Source organism: Felis catus, chromosome A3 (genome assembly GCF_018350175.1).
Source record: "Felis catus isolate Fca126 chromosome A3, F.catus_Fca126_mat1.0, whole genome shotgun sequence".
Lineage (NCBI taxonomy): Eukaryota > Metazoa > Chordata > Mammalia > Carnivora > Felidae > Felis > Felis catus.
Genome location: NC_058370.1, coordinates 78964584 through 78980250, shown reverse-complemented (window position 1 = coordinate 78980250; position 15667 = coordinate 78964584). Strand labels below are relative to the sequence as shown.

The window sequence follows — 15667 nt, the reverse complement described above, 5'->3', positions numbered from 1 at the left end:
TAGTTGTGTGACTTTGGACGCGTTGCTTGGCTTCTTTATGCTTTGTTTCCTTCATCTGCAGAATTAGAAGAATGAAATGAGTTGTCATGCGAAGCACTTAGAACAGTATCTGGTACATAGAAAACGTGAGCAATGCTATTATTATATTTGGCCATCCGTAGAAAGGAAATATGAAATAGAATTGTCTAATAGAATTGATGCTAAGATAAAGTGCATAAATAAAATATGTTATAAATTTGTCTTAATGTTTATTTTTGAGGGAGAGAGAGAGAGAGACAGAATGGAAGTGGGGGAGGGGCAGAGAGAGGGGGAGACAGAATCTGAAGCAGGCTCCAGGCTCCAAGCTGTCAGCACACAGCCCGACACGGGGCTCAAACCCATGAATTGTGAGATCACAACCTGAGCTGAAGTCGGACTCTTAACCAACTGAGCCACTCAGGCGCCCCAACATGTTATAAATTTTTAAGAAGGATAATATATGTACAGCACAAATTTTGGCATGTGCTAGGTTTTCCTTCACATGAGCATACGGCACTGTAGAGGGTCTGCCTGTTCCTTTGCATGTTTCTTCCCACCTATCCCCATTTCTTCCTGTAAGGATAATTTACTCTCAAATGCAAGGAATGAGCATAAATGGATATAGAGGTCTGTATAGTTATCACAACGTTGTTAAAATGGGCAATATTTTGTAATAATCTAGATGACCTACTAGAGGAGACAGACTTCATCTTATGGTTTATCTGTATGATGGACTACTGCTAACCAGCTGTTAGAAATTATGTGGTAGATGACTATTGACAAAGGAAAATGTTCCTGATAAATGCTCAGGGGAAGAAAACAAGCTATAAGAGTATTTATTGGGTGATACATTGTGATTTAAACATACACATGAGAAGGGTGCCTCGGTGACTCAGTTGGTTAAGCATCTGACTTAGGCTCAGGTCATGATCTCATGGTTCATGAGTTCGAGCCCCATGTCGGGCTCTGTGCTGATAGCTCAGAGCCTGGAGCCTGCTTCAGATTCTGTGTCTCCCTCTCTCTCTGCCTTTCCCCCGCTCATGCTCTGTCTGTCTCTCTCCCTCAAAAATAAATAAACATTAAAACATATACATGAGTGTGTGTTTCTGTATACACATATATGCAACTATGTAGAAAACAAATCGTGTGGCAAAAGATACCATAAATAGGATTTCTACTTATGAAAAATGCAAACACCCAATAGAGAAAAATAGACAAAGGATCAAGCAGCTGAAAAAGAGCAACTGCATATGGCCAAGGATCATCTGAAAAGACGTTCCACTTTGGATTAAAGTAACAATAAGACATCACTTTAGTCCTCTGAGACTAGCACCTATTGGTTGGCATGGAGAAGACTAGTTGCATACTTTGTCAGTAGAAATGTAAAGTGTTTAGCCTTTTTTGGAAAATAATGTAGCAGTGATTCTAAAAATTAAAAACGTATTCGTCTTCTACCCAGCACTTCCACTACTGGCAATCTGTCCTGAAGAAATAAAACTCCAGGGCTTAAGGATTTGTGCACAAAGATGTTTACTGATTTTATTCAAAGTGGCAAAATCAACAACAACACAGCTAGAAACAAAGTGAACTTCCTTCAGAAAGGAAATGGCAGGGGCACCTGGGTGGCTCTGTCGATTGAGCGTCTGACTTTGGCTCAGGTCATGATCTCACAGCTCGTCAGTTCGAGCCCTGCATCAGGCTCTGTGCTGACAGCTCAGAGCCTGGAGCCTGCTTCTGATTCTGTGCCTCCCTCTCTCTCTGCCCCAACCCACTCGCATTCTGTCTCTGTCTCTCTCAAAAATAAATAAACGTTAAAAAAATTAAAAAAAAAAAAAAAGGAAATGGCAGGGGAAGCTGGAATATTATAAAGTTATTAAAAAAAACTAAAGCAGCATGTGATCCCATTTATGTTATTGTGTGTATATATGCCTAAAATTGTTGGAAAAAAGGATAGAAGTAGGTCCACACCTATGACTCACAGAAACACACATGACATTATGAGAAAGAAAGTGAAGTGCAGAATAATGTTTATAGTATGAATCATTCACCTGTTTAGACACATTCATCCCTAACACGGGGGTGGGTGTTGACTAGATCACCCCCAGTGGGCCTCCAGATCTTATGTTCCATGAGTCTATATCAAAAGCCGTTTGGTTTTGGGGCGCCTGGGTGGCGCAGTCGGTTAAGTGTCCGACTTCAGCCAGGTCACAATCTCGCGGTCCGTGAGTTCGAGCCTCGCGTCAGGCTCTGGGCTGATGGCTCGGAGCCTGGAGCCTGTTTCCGATTCTGTGTCTCCCTCTCTCTCTGCCCCTCCCCCGTTCATGCTCTGTCTCTCTCTGTCCCAAAAATAAATAAAAACTTTGAAAAAAAAATTAAAAGGCGTTTGGTTTTTAGCCCATTATCTGCAGCCTTTAGAATGATAGTTTAGACAGATATTCTTAAGATTGGAAAACAAATTTCTAAACCACTATTTCACCACATATGTAAGTCATTCAGAATTCTGAGGGGAAGATGAACTCATTTAAAAAATAGACTTGGGGCACCTGGATGGCTCAGTTGGTAGAACATGTGACTCTTGATCTTGGGGTCGTGAGTTCAAGCCCCATGTTGGGTATAGAGATTACTTAAAAAAAATGCATTCATAGTTTGAAGGTAGCCCTATTCACAGCTAATTTAGAAATAATGCTGAATAATGTGAAAGATAATTTTTGTAGGTACAGAGTAAGCAATGAAAGGGTCTATTTTAATGGTTCATAGCTCAAATGGACTGATGGGACTAGCTGACTTCTAATAATTTTTTTGTGTTGGGGTTAAAACTATTTCCAAACATTCCTATTGTCATCAACAATAGAAAAACTGAGGGGCGCCTGGGTGGCTCAGTTGGTTGAGGTTCTGAGTTCAGCTCAAGTCATGATCTTATAGTTCATGAGTTTGAGCTCTCTGCTGTCAGTACAGAGCCTGCTTTGGATCCTCTGTCTCCCTGTCTCTGCCCCTCCCCTGCTCTTGCTATCTCTCTCTCAAAAATAAATAAACATAAAAAAAAAAAAAATAGAAAAACTGAGTTACTACCCCATTTTGAGAAAAAGTCACTTCAAATTTACTATTTGTCTCTTTTTTGTTTTTTTCACATTTATTTATTTATTTATTTATTTATTTATTTATTTATTTAATTTTAAAAATTTACATCCAAGTTAGTCAGCATATAGTGCAACAGTGATTTCAGGAGTAGATTCCTTAATGCCCCTCACCCATTTAGCCCATCCCCCCCAACCCCTCCAGTAACTCTTTGTTTGTTCTCCATATTATGTTTTGTCCCCCTCCCTGTTTTTATATTGTTTTTGCTTCCTTTCCCTTGTGTTCATCTGTTCTGTGTCTTAAAGTCCTCATATGAGTGAAGTCATATATTTGTCTTTGTCTGACTAATTTCGCTTAGCATAATACCCTCTAGTTCCATCCATGTAGTTGCAAATGGCAAGATTTCATTTTTTTTTAATATGAAATTTATTGACAAATTGGTTTCCATACAACACCCAGTGCCATCCCAAAAGGTGCCCTTCTCAATACCCATCACCCACCCTCTCCTCCCTCCCACCCCCCATCAACCCTCAGTTCTCAGTTTTTAACAGTCTCTTATGCTTTGGCTCTCTTGCACTCTAACCTCTTTTTTTTTTTTTTTTTTCCTTCCCCTCCCCCATGGGTTCCTGTTAAGTTTCTCAGGATCCACCTAAGAGTGAAACCATATGGTATCTGTCTTTCTCTGTATGGCTTATTTCACTTAGCATCACACTCTCCAGTTCCATCCACGTTGCTACAAAAGGCCATATTTCATTTTTTCTCATTGCCACGTAGAATTCCATTGTGTATATAAACCACAATTTCTTTATTTATTCATCAGTTGATGGACATTTAGGCTCTTTCCATAATTTGGCTATTGTTGAGAGTGCTGCTATGAACATTGGGGTACAAGTGGCCCTATGCATCAGTACTCCTGTATCCCTTGGATAAATTCCTAGCAGTGCTATTGCTGGGTCATAGGGTAGGTCTATTTTTAATTTTCTGAGGAACCTCCACACTGCTTTCCAGAGCGGCTGCACCAATTTGCATTCCCACCAACAGTGCAAGAGGGTTCCCGTTTCTCCACATCCTCTCCAGCATCTATAGTCTCCTGATTTGTTCATTTTGGCCACTCTGACTGGCGTGAGGTGATACCTGAGTGTGGTTTTGATTTGTATTTCCCTGATAAGGAGCAATGCTGAACATCTTTTCATGTGCCTGTTGGCCATCCGGATGTCTTCTTTAGAGAAGTGTCTATTCATGTTTTCTGCCCATTTCTTCACTGGGTTATTTGTTTTTTGGGTGTGGAGTTTGGTGAGCTCTTTATAGATTTTGGATACTAGCCCTTTGTCCGATATGTCATTTGCGAATATCTTTTCCCATTCCGTTGGTTGCCTTTTAGTTTTGTTGGTTGTTTCCTTTGCTGTGCAGAAGCTTTTTATCTTCATAAGGTCCCAGTAATTCACTTTTGCTTTTAATTCCCTTGCCTTTGGGGATGTGTCGAGTAAGAGATTGCTACAGCTGAGGTCAGAGAGGTCTTTTCCTGCTTTCTCCTCTAAGGTTTTGATGGTTTCCTGTCTCACATTTAGGTCCTTTATCCATTTTGAGTTTATTTTTGTGAATGGTGTGAGAAAGTGGTCTAGTTTCAACCTTCTGCATGTTGCTGTCCAGTTCTCCCAGCACCATTTGTTAAAGAGGCTGTCTTTTTTCCATTGGATGTTCTTTCCTGCTTTGTCAAAGATGAGTTGGCCATACGTTTGTGGGTCTAGTTCTGGAGTTTCTATTCTATTCCATTGGTCTATGTGTCTGTTTTTGTGCCAAAGATTTCATTCTTTTTGATTGCTGAGTAATACTACATTGTATATGTATACCACATCTTCTTTATCCATTTATCCATCGATGGACAGTTGGGCTCTTTCCATACTTTGGCTATTGTTGATAGTGCTGCTATAAACATTGGGGTGCATGTGTCCTTTCAAAACAGCATCCCTGTATCCCTTGGATAAATACCTAGTAGTGCAATTGCTGGGTTGTAGGGTAGTTTTATTTTTAATTTTTTGAGGTACCTCCATACTGTTTTCCAGAGTGGCTGCACCAGCTTGCATTCCCACCAGCAATGCAAAAGAGATCCTCTTTCTCCTCATTCTCGCCAACATCTGTTGTTGCCTGAGTTGTTCGTGTTAGCCATTCTGACAGGTGGGAGGTGGTATCTCATTGTGGTTTTGATTGGTATTTCCCTGATGATGAGTGATGTTGAGCATTTTTTCATGTGTTGGTTGGCCATCTGGATGTCTTCTTTGGAGAAGTGTCTATTCATGTCTTTTGCCTATTTCTTACTGGATTATTTGTTTTTTGGGTGTTGAGTTTGATAGGTTCTTTATAGATTTTGGATACCAAGCCTTTATCTGATATTTCATTTGCAAATATCTTCTCCCATTCCGTCAGTTGCCTTTTAGTTTTGCTGATTGTTTCCTTTGCTGTCCAGAAGCTTTTTATTTTGATGAGGTCCCAATAGTTCATGTTTGCTTTGTTTCCCTTGCCTCTGAAGACGTGTTGAGTACGAAGATGCTGCGGCCAAGATCAGAGAGGTTTTTGCCTGCTTTCTCCTCAAGGATTTTGATGGCTTCCTATCTTACATTTAGGTCTTTCATCCATTTTGAGTTTATTTTTTGTGTATGGTGTAAGAAAGTGGTCCAGGTTCATTCTTCTGCGTGTCGCTGTCCAGTTTTCCCAGCACCACTTGCTGAAGAGACTGTGTTTATTCCACTGGATATTCTTTCCTGCTTTGTCAAAGATCAGTTGGCCATATGTTGGTGGGTCCATTTCTGGGTTCTCTGTTCTGTTCCATTGATCTGAGTGTCTGTTCTTGTGCCAGTACCATACTGTCTTGATGATTACAGCTTTCTAATACAGCTTGAAGTCTGTTGTCTCTTCTTTTTAAAGAGTATTCTATTTCTAAGGAAAAAAAAGTTGTTTGCGTATGTGTCTGTATTTCTGAAAATTCATCAGAATGGGGCCAGAAGAATGCAGTGTTAAAGTAAATAGTTTCCTTTTGTCTGCTGAAAACAAGCAGACACAAAACACACAGGAGTGTGTGCTGAACGAGTGTTATATTGGAAGCAGTGGTGGGTCTCCCAGCTCAGTCAGTACTTCCATTGACTAGGACTGGGAGTGAGTACTAGTACAGGGAGAGGAGCATTCCTTAGTCACTCATTTAAAGGCCAGTTATTTCTGTATTCTACAGTGAAGGCTGTATCTGTACAGATTCCTTAACAGTTCAGCCATGTCCTTTTTTTTTTTTGTCTCTTTGGCCAGAGAAATGTCTGACCTTATGTAGACAGCATATCTCAGCAGAACAACATGCTTCTAAACCCAAGAATTATGGAATCATAAAACCTACAAGTTAGGAGGGGCCATTGACTCACTGCTATGATCAAAACAGTCACACCATTTCAAGTGTAGTCTTTGTCAGAACTTGCTCTTTCTTTCTGGGTGGAAAACTTGATAGAGGGGAGACCAGACAGAAATCTTTGTTCTCTTAGCATGGCTTCAGGCACTCCCAAGTCGTATAAATTAGGAAGGAGTTGTTCCAACAAGAAATGGCAGAGGATTCAAAGTTCTCATGAACCTACATTTCTGGTTATATCCAATATCTATTTTTAAAACTTAGAATTAGTTGACCTTTTACAATTTTAATCTCTATTTCTTATTTTATGTCTTGTGACAAAAGGAAATCTCTGAAGAAAAACAAGTCTGTGCCCCTAAAAAATCTAAATTGTCAAAAGCATGTAGTATTGTTATTCTCAAGTAACTTGAACTGGGCTTACAAATACTGAGAGGCCTTGATTTATTGTACACACTTCTTTGTAGTTATTATATTGAAAATACTACCCTAAACAGTGATGTAACTTAATTTTCCAGATACATCTTTTCATATAACCAAAAAAAAAATAACCTAGTGAGTAGGTATATGGTTGTCCTTCAAACTTGCACACTGCCCATACACACAAGTGATGCCAAGGTCTCACCTTCTACAGAAAGCCATTTCTCACCTCAGCCATTCACCCCACTGTTAAATCATCTGTTGGGTCAGGGGAAAAAAAAGGTAAGAACAGATCTTCTAGAAGAGCTCTGTTAAAGTAAAGGATAGACTAGAACTCTGGGGTCCTAATCAATTTGTTAAATATTAGAGTAAAAGAGACCTTGGGGATCATTTACTTCAAAGCCTTAAAAAAAAATGTTTATTCATTTATTTTTGAGAGACAGAGCACAAGTGCACAAAAGCAGGGGAGGGGCAGAAAGAGAGAGAAAGAGAGAGAGAGAATTCTCAGCCAGCTCCGAGCTGTCAACACAGAGCCCAGCGTGGGTCTAGATCCCACCAACTGTGAGATCATGACCAAAAGCGGAAATCAAGAGTTGGAGGCTTAACTGACTGAACCACCCAGGTGCCCCATCCAAATCCTTTTTTAATGGCATACGGAGGCCCAGAAAATGAGTAACTATGGACTAGGTTATGAGAAGTTCCACAGAGCCTGAACCTTTGGAGGTACGATTTATTATAGTACCAGTATCTACCCTGACAGTGATAGATGGGGTCCACCAAAGAAGACCTCTGTGCTGAGCCATGGATGACAAAGGAGACACTGAGACGGGCTTCCCCGGGTGCCCTGGGAGCAAAGCTGACTCCATGGTTGTGTAACATATCCTCCTCTAGGACTTAAAGATTGACCAGAAAACACCCCTCCGAGTCCTGCATCGGAGGCCCTTGGCTGTGAGAACTCGCATCATTCACTCCATGGAGACGCGCTATGTGGATGAACATCACTTCCACCTCTACCTGAAGACTCAAGCTGGCACGTATCCTTTCACCTTTCGCCCAGCAGTAATCTAAGCGGAACCTTAGTGGAAGAGTTCACGCTGCCCCAGAAGATAGGTTCAACTTGATCTAGGAACAATTAGGGTAAGGATTAGGTTGGAGAAAAATTCTGTTTTGGGTGTGTGTGTGGGGGGGGGTGTCCCATTTAATTTGTATTTTTCAAAATGGCTTTTTAAACCATGAGTCAGCAGCCAATAGAGTGTGAACCTTAAAATAGTCACAGTGTCTCACACAATGCCCACTGCATAGTAAGTACTCAGGAAACAGTTCTGATTGATTCATTTATTGATTTGTGTCTTCATAACATTTTGCAAGTCGCGTTTTCATAACGACATTTGGGTCCTTTCAGTATTTGGAGCATTTGCCCCAGATTATTAAACACTGATAGTAGATGGGAGTGGCCCTACTTTACATACTGATCTACACTTTATTTGCCCACTGGCCCAAAACAAGAGAACAGTCCACAAATGATCACTTCTTCATATTGGGCTCTGCCTTGTATGGTTTTGTATTAACCCTGAGCTGCTGGTTAAAATACATCTGACAGTTGCCTTAGTCCTAGCTCTAGTTTACTTTTCAAAAGTGCTCCTAATATTTGTGTGTTTGGTTTTTGTTTTTATATTATTTAGTGATCCAATAGTATGAAGTGATAAAATACTTAACTAGAATAAAACTAACGATCTACTTATGGATCGAAGGCAAAAAAAAAAAAAAGTTATTTTAATCACCAACTAGCATTGTCACCGTATTGCTGTAATTAGTCTGTCTCTCTTTCCCCACCAACCTCCTCCCGCACCCTGCCCCTTGACATCCCAGAAGCAACCAGAATTTGCAAAGGTGAAATAGGTGTATGTTATTTACTCTTAAAATCTTTTCAACTTTTGGTTTAGATCGAGGGATTGATCTGTTGAGAAGACAGCAGGCAGACCTTTGTAATTCTGTTGTTTGGAGCACATCTGCCTACTGTAGATGGAATGTCAAAGAAATCACTTCTTTTTTGTTGTTGTTGTTCCCACTCTTTTTACCTAATTCCAGTTTAGGTGTAGTGTGCTCAGGTGAAATGCAGTGGTCTTTTGAAGAAACAAGTATCTTTTGAATCTTACTAAAACTTTTTTTTTTTTTTCAACGTTTATTTATTTTTGGGACAGAGAGAGACAGAGCATGAACGGGGGAGGGGCAGAGAGAGAGGGAGACACAGAATCGGAAACAGGCTCCAGGCTCTGAGCCATCAGCCCAGAGCCTGACGTGGGGCTCGAACTCCCGGACCGCGAGATCGTGACCTGGCTGAAGTCGGACGCTTAACCGACGGCGCCACCCAGGCGCCCCACTAAAACGTTTTTAGGACTAGCCATGTACCTGAATTTAAGGGATTAGCCAAGAAAGACTACTTGGTAAAGCTTTAGATACCATGTGGTTATACACAGAAGTATGTGGATTTTTCACATACATTGCTCAGTACACTGAACTAGTTCATTTGACTTATACCTCATCCTTCTGGATATGAATAAGAACATTCTGGCCCTTCCAGTTGGTTATTCTGGGGCTTTTTGGTCATGTCCCCTCATCACTGCTTCTCAGAAGTAGCATTCTCTAAAGAAAGTGAGAGAAAAGGAATTATAACTGTTGTGTAATTATGCATTTAGTAAAGAAGGCAGTTACTAGATAATTATATGTCTTATCCTTGAGTCAAAACATTTGGTGAAAGTAGAGTGAATAAACTTTCAGAAAGTGAGGACATCATATCAGCATGTTAATGGTGGAAGTGTTTTATCATCTAAGAATAAACTTACTTTTCCTATTCAAATTATATCAAGTTTTTATACTAAGTGCTGGTTTATAGAACACAACATAACACTAAATGAGTTTTTACTGAATGCTAGCAAAATTATATCTTTCAGATAAATATTTTCAAGCCTGTAGTAGAGTCCTGTGTAAGGAATATTAATATAACCTTAATAAGTAATTCTAGGATTAACCATTGACTTCAAAATTCGAAGACCTATGAGGGAAACACAAAATTGCCCCTTTAAAAGAAGAATTAACCTAATTCTCTTGTTAACCATGCAAGAGTTGCAAACAAGAACTTAGGTCCTTTGATAATCCTTCTGAAGGACCTTTCTCAAGACTAAATTAATATTCTCATTGTCCCTCCCATCCTACTCCTATTGTGTCACTGGGTCACATTACCAGGAAAGCCATCATCGAGGTTACTCTGTGTGTGACCCTGTGGAAACTTATCATTTGGCAGATGCCAGCTGACATTATTGAAAAATGAGGCCAAAAAGATGACAAAATGGAATTTGTGGCAGAGAAAAAATAGCTAAGGTTTTGTTTTACTTAGTATTGAACTACAGTTAACTTAAAAAAATCCATATCCATGGGCCCCTGGGTGGTTCAGTCGGTTAAGCGTCCAACTCTTGATTTTGGCTTAGGTCATGATCTCACAGTTTGTGAGTTCAGGCCCTGCCTGGGGCTCGCATTGACAGCACAGAGCCTGCTTGGGATTCTCTCTCTCCTCTCTTTTTGTCCCTTACCCTGCTCGTGTGCATGCGCATGCACACACACTCTCTCTCAAAATAAATAAATAAACTTAAGAAAAATGTACATCCAGGGTCGCCTGGCCCACTCAGTCAATGAAGTGTGCGACTCTTGATCTTGGGTTTGTGGGTTCAAGCTCTACACTGAGTGTAGAGATTACTTGAAACAAACAAACAAACAAAACTAAAAAAAAAAAAAAAATTCCATAGCTAAACTTTGGCACTTGGAGGTAAACTAAAGAAAAAAAGAAAGTCATGACTTTTAGTGCTGAGTCCTGCTGTTGGCTTCCAGGCTGGTGGGAACCAGTTTGCCAGAGCTTCTTTTCTTCTTTTTTTTAATTTTTTTTTTTTAACATTTATTTATTTTTGAGAGACAGAGTGCGAGCAGGGGAGGGGCAGAGTGAGTGGGAGACACAGAATTGGAAGCAGGCTCCGGGCTCCGGGCTCCAAGCTGTCAGCACATAGCCCGACACGGGACTCGAACCCACAAACTGTGGGATCATGATCTGAACCGAAGCTGGACGCTCAACCGACTGAGCCACCCAGGCGCCCCCAGAGCTTATTTTCTAAGACACACATCACTGGTCACAGCTCGGAAATAACCTCACCCTTGTAACATTTCTGCTTTTGTCTGTCCTTTCCCTTTTACCTATCAAATCTCACCAAACAGTTGGTGCTGCATAGCTATCTCCATTGTTTCCTTAAACAAATCCCAGCTACATTAAAGAGTTTGTACATGGAGACTTTGGGAGAACCAAGCCGAACATTGGCTCTCTAATGAATATGACTGCAGACATTCTTGAGCTGGATGTTGAGGTAAACCATTTTATTGTGGAAATGCCTGTTTGTACATTGAATTCAACAAAGTTCTGCTTTTTTGGGGGGGGAAGGGGGCATTAAGCCAAACAGGTACCTATCTCCATTCACCGTAATAGGTATTTGAAAATAGTCAAAATCTCACAGTAGCATTGTATTGCAGGGAGGGACTCTTTGGAATTTTTATCTTTTTAAAAAATACAAGGTCTCATTTGTGATTTTTGCAAATATATAGCTAATTTGCTAACCAAGTTGCTTTACATGTGGCATGAGATCTTAAACCCTTAAACGGAGTGAGGAAATGATGCTTAAGAGCCCTTCATATGTCCTTTGAACTCTAGAGAGTTAATTCCCATACCTGTTTTGTTTCAGGAGTTTCAGATTGCTCAGAAACATGCATTCAGGACAGGGATAGAAAATGAGATGAGCCAACGATTATTTATAAAAGCAGTTCTGTAAGGGTACAAATTCTCTGCTCTAAGTCTGAATTGAAACAAGGTTAAATTCTTAAGTATTTAGAAGAGTGGCATGAATAGGTCGTTCAGGAAATTCTCCGTAAGTATTTTTTCTCATTTGAGCATCAGTAGGTATTGAGTCACAAGTTGTGTCTCTGACAAATACCTGTTGAGGAAGGTGGTCCCTCTCCCAACCCACCCCCCAACAAAAACAATTTTAGGAGGCTGGCATTTTGCACCTGGGATTGATGTTATAAAAAGAAGTGGGTATAACTGCCTAGTGTGAAAACATCTATGGTAATCACATGATCACTGGAGCATTAATACCTTACTGGCAGTTTTCTTCAGAGCTTTCAGATTAGATTTTATACAGCTCCTGCAGTATAGCCAGTGACAGCACCTTCAAGGTTGCAGGGAGCCTTCTCATGAGACTTATTTTGAGGAAGACAACCTTTAGTTGAAGAAAATCTCAACTGCATTCATCTTCCTTGATTTCAGTTCTTAGAACAGTTTAGGAATATCAGAGTCACGGGCCAATGTTCCTCATCCCTGTTTGTCCATTGGAATCACCTAGGGAGCTTTTGAAACCTCTCCTGCTTTCAACACATACAAGATCATGGTCTGAAATGTTTAGTTTTCAGGCATGAGAGACAACCCATGAACTTATATATGGGTGTTAAGTACATGGCTGTGTTCTGAAACAGAACCAAAATATCTTGGGATTTCTAAAAAATACACACACACACACACACACACACCCAATTTTCCTGATTCTGGTAGTAACTTGTAGATTAATTTAAAAAAATCATGTCTAGTAAATCATACTGGGTTTTAAAATTTAAGTCTCAAAAACAAAACAAAACAAAACAAGACATGGGTACAGTGGATTTTTTTTAACTTTTCTCTCAAATTAGGCCTTCTAGGGTAGTTAAGACAAGGTGTAATTTCATACTTGTAAAGCCTAGGAAGTGATTGCTTATGTGGAGAAAAAATTATCTGCTACTGTAATTTCACTATGACGTAAAGGTTTTGTTCTAGCAGAGCCAAGCCAGGTGAGTAGAGATAGATAAATTTGATTTTTCAAGAAACAAAACTTCTGAAATGATACTCAATGATCATTTATTCTTTTCTAGTTCCAGGTGCTCTTTCATATTCATTTATTTTTCATTTGGTTGCTAGGTTACAAATAACACTGTAAGTGTATAAACTGCTTGAGTATTTGTTAAATGCAAGATGGGAAAATGAAAATGATCTGAAGAGTAAAATTTGCTGAGACTTCCGAGGGAAAGTTGTCTTGCTCCCTGAGTTTGTTTGCTACTTTACCCATAAATAACATTTAGAAAATTTAGAGGTACTCTAGTCTCTTACTGTTCAAAGGTACAGTTAATAACTGGCTGATAATCAAATAGTCTATGAATTCAGAAACAGACCTTGGGCCCAAGAATCTCAAGGCCTCACGTGGATTTTAGAGTGTTGAACTGTGGTATCTAATGACTGTTCTTCAAATGCAGTTTCTTCTGTTGTGTTATATTAACACTATTAAGTTTAGAAGCATTATCAGCAAATGCTTACTGGAACAGTAATGTTTTAATGTCTTGTTTTCTTCCTTCTAGTCTGTAGATGTTGACTGGCCCCCTGCTCTGGATGACTAGCTTTCAAACTTGGAAACACAGAGTAGGGTTTTCGTGGCACGATGTGGACATCTGTTCAGCATACACTGTATGATGGCTGTTTACTCACCATAACAGTGTCTTGGAAACCATTTGGATCATGTTGATCTATATATTTTAACATTTGTTGTAACATCTCAGGATCTATATATGTGTATATTTTGTGTTAAATGTTCTAAGGATATCTTATGATTTTTCTTGTTCCCTCTCCAACCCCTACAAGCCAAACTATGAATAATGGAAACATTCTCTTAATTATTCCATTTAGAGAAGTACACAAACAGGATGCATTCTGATAATCTGAGAAGCTAGAATTTCTTTCAGCACAATTTCCCTGCACAAGACATACCACCTTCAAAATCATGTTCTAAATTTGTTAAATGATCTTGACAAAAGATCTAGATTGATACACAGGACAGTATCCTGTAATATCCTAAGATATCAAATGTAAATCTGACATCATTAATACTTTTCCCGGTAAACTTCAAGCAAGCCGTTGTCAACAGAAGTACTCTTTGGTATAATCTGTCACAAATCTTAATGACTTCAAGTTACTATTTTGACAACCTAAAAAAATCAATACCTTTCCTGGGGAGGGAAAGTGAAACTTAGGAATTGAGGTGTACCCTGGTAAGAGACTTCCATAAATCTTTTAAATAAGGAGACACAAGTGCCTTCAGTAATTTCAAACCCAGGGATAAGATTTTGAAAAATTAAGATTGCTAAACAATCTGATATATTCCAGAGTGCTTCAATATATTATCCAATTTCACACATTTGCATCAAGTGGACAGGATTTCATCATTTCCATTTTATAAATATGAAAACCAAAGAATGAAAGTTAAATGATTTGTCTAAAATTGTTAGTTACTTCCTTAGGAGGGGCTAAAACTGAAGTGTCCTGGTCTTTAAGGTCCTTTCTTAATAAACCTTGTTATTGAGCACCCACTGTGTAAAGGAGGCACCTGAGAATGTCATTTAAATGCACTAACCATGAGAATTGACTTTTAGAATTCAGATGCCAAATCAAGGAGCTTACCAAAAAAATAGCCCAAGTATATTTCATATGATCTCATATGATGACCATTTGTTAGTAAGTTGGTACTATGAAGAGAGAACAGGAAATAAGCCAAACCTAAAGAAAATGGATGGGTCATTAAGAGGAATGTTTCAGCAATCTCATTAAAATTTGAGATTTAAGTATAATTTGTCACCCTGATTCAACTATCTGAGCTTATTTTAAAACACATGTGACTTGGATGGTATTGGATTATTGTTTTCCATCTCTTCATTAAACCTACTTCATAGATACCAAGATGTATTATTCATTTTAGAAATCAGGAAAATTATTTAATTGACATGAAGTTCCATATGTGAATACTAGCAAAAACTTTTTTCACTATTTTCAATGCCAGAAAGTGAGAAAGGGATAATGGAAATAAACTTCTGATAAACAGGTAAGAAATTTTGTGTGTTTCTCCCTTTCTGGGGAAGTCTTGCCACAAAAGATTTAAATAATTTGGGAGATATTCTTTTGCATGTTTCTTGTGGCTCAGCCTTGAATTTAGTGGAATCTCCAAACTGGAAAAATTAAGAACTTCCTTAACAGATTTCTATTTCTTAAATTTCTATTCCTGACATGCAAAGTTTTAAGCAAAAACATTAGCTGTTTATACTTTATTTATTCCATATGTTCATATATTATGAGACACAGGTTGTTAAAAGTTAACGTTAGGTCTTTGTGTTATGCAGAGCTGGGAATATTAAGTAATGAGTGCTATAGTTTCACTTTTGCCCATATAAAATTATTTTTAGTTTTGTGATCTCCCCTCATAGCTTTGTTTAAATGAAGTCTTTAATAACACTTAAAGAAAGGGCCTATTGTACTTCTTAGTATTTCTTTGTTCCAAATACAGTCTGTGATTTAGTTGAGGAAAAACAACTCTGAATACTTGGAAAAGAAAAAAAGAAAAAAAAAGATCCCAAGTAAGGTAACTGGTGACATTAACAAGTTATATGAAATAAACTTGGATGTTAAATTTCCATTTCCAAAGAGAAAAACATTTTACTTAGGCTGATCTTTTCTTTTGGATCTTTATCCTTGATTATTAAGCCCACGTAAAGAGAATGAGCTTTGACACAAGCTTTTTGGATTTTCTGAAATGGTACCCCCCTCCTTTTTTTTTTTTTTTTTTTAAGTTTTTTTATTTTGAGAGAGAGAAAGTACATACGGGAGGGGCA

General features: G+C 38.8%; 1 protein-coding gene across 5 annotated transcripts in view; it reads left to right on the top strand.

The window, feature by feature from the left end:
• PUS10 (pseudouridine synthase 10) overlaps nt 1–14887 on the top strand; it is a 74032-nt gene extending 59145 nt beyond the window's left edge. For 4 of the 5 annotated variants that reach the window (XM_045054248.1, XM_045054247.1, XM_006930121.4 and 1 more), the window contains 3 exons: nt 7787–7929; nt 11202–11301; nt 13370–14887. In XM_045054248.1, the coding sequence (XP_044910183.1) occupies nt 7787–7929; nt 11202–11301; nt 13370–13408 (282 nt within the window). In that variant the 3' untranslated portion in view covers nt 13409–14887. Of the gene's footprint in view, nt 1–7786; nt 8033–11155; nt 11302–13369 lie in introns of those variants that run through there. The other variant, XR_006595598.1, reaches the window with a different exon arrangement.
• Nucleotides 14888–15667: the final 780 nt, after the last annotated feature.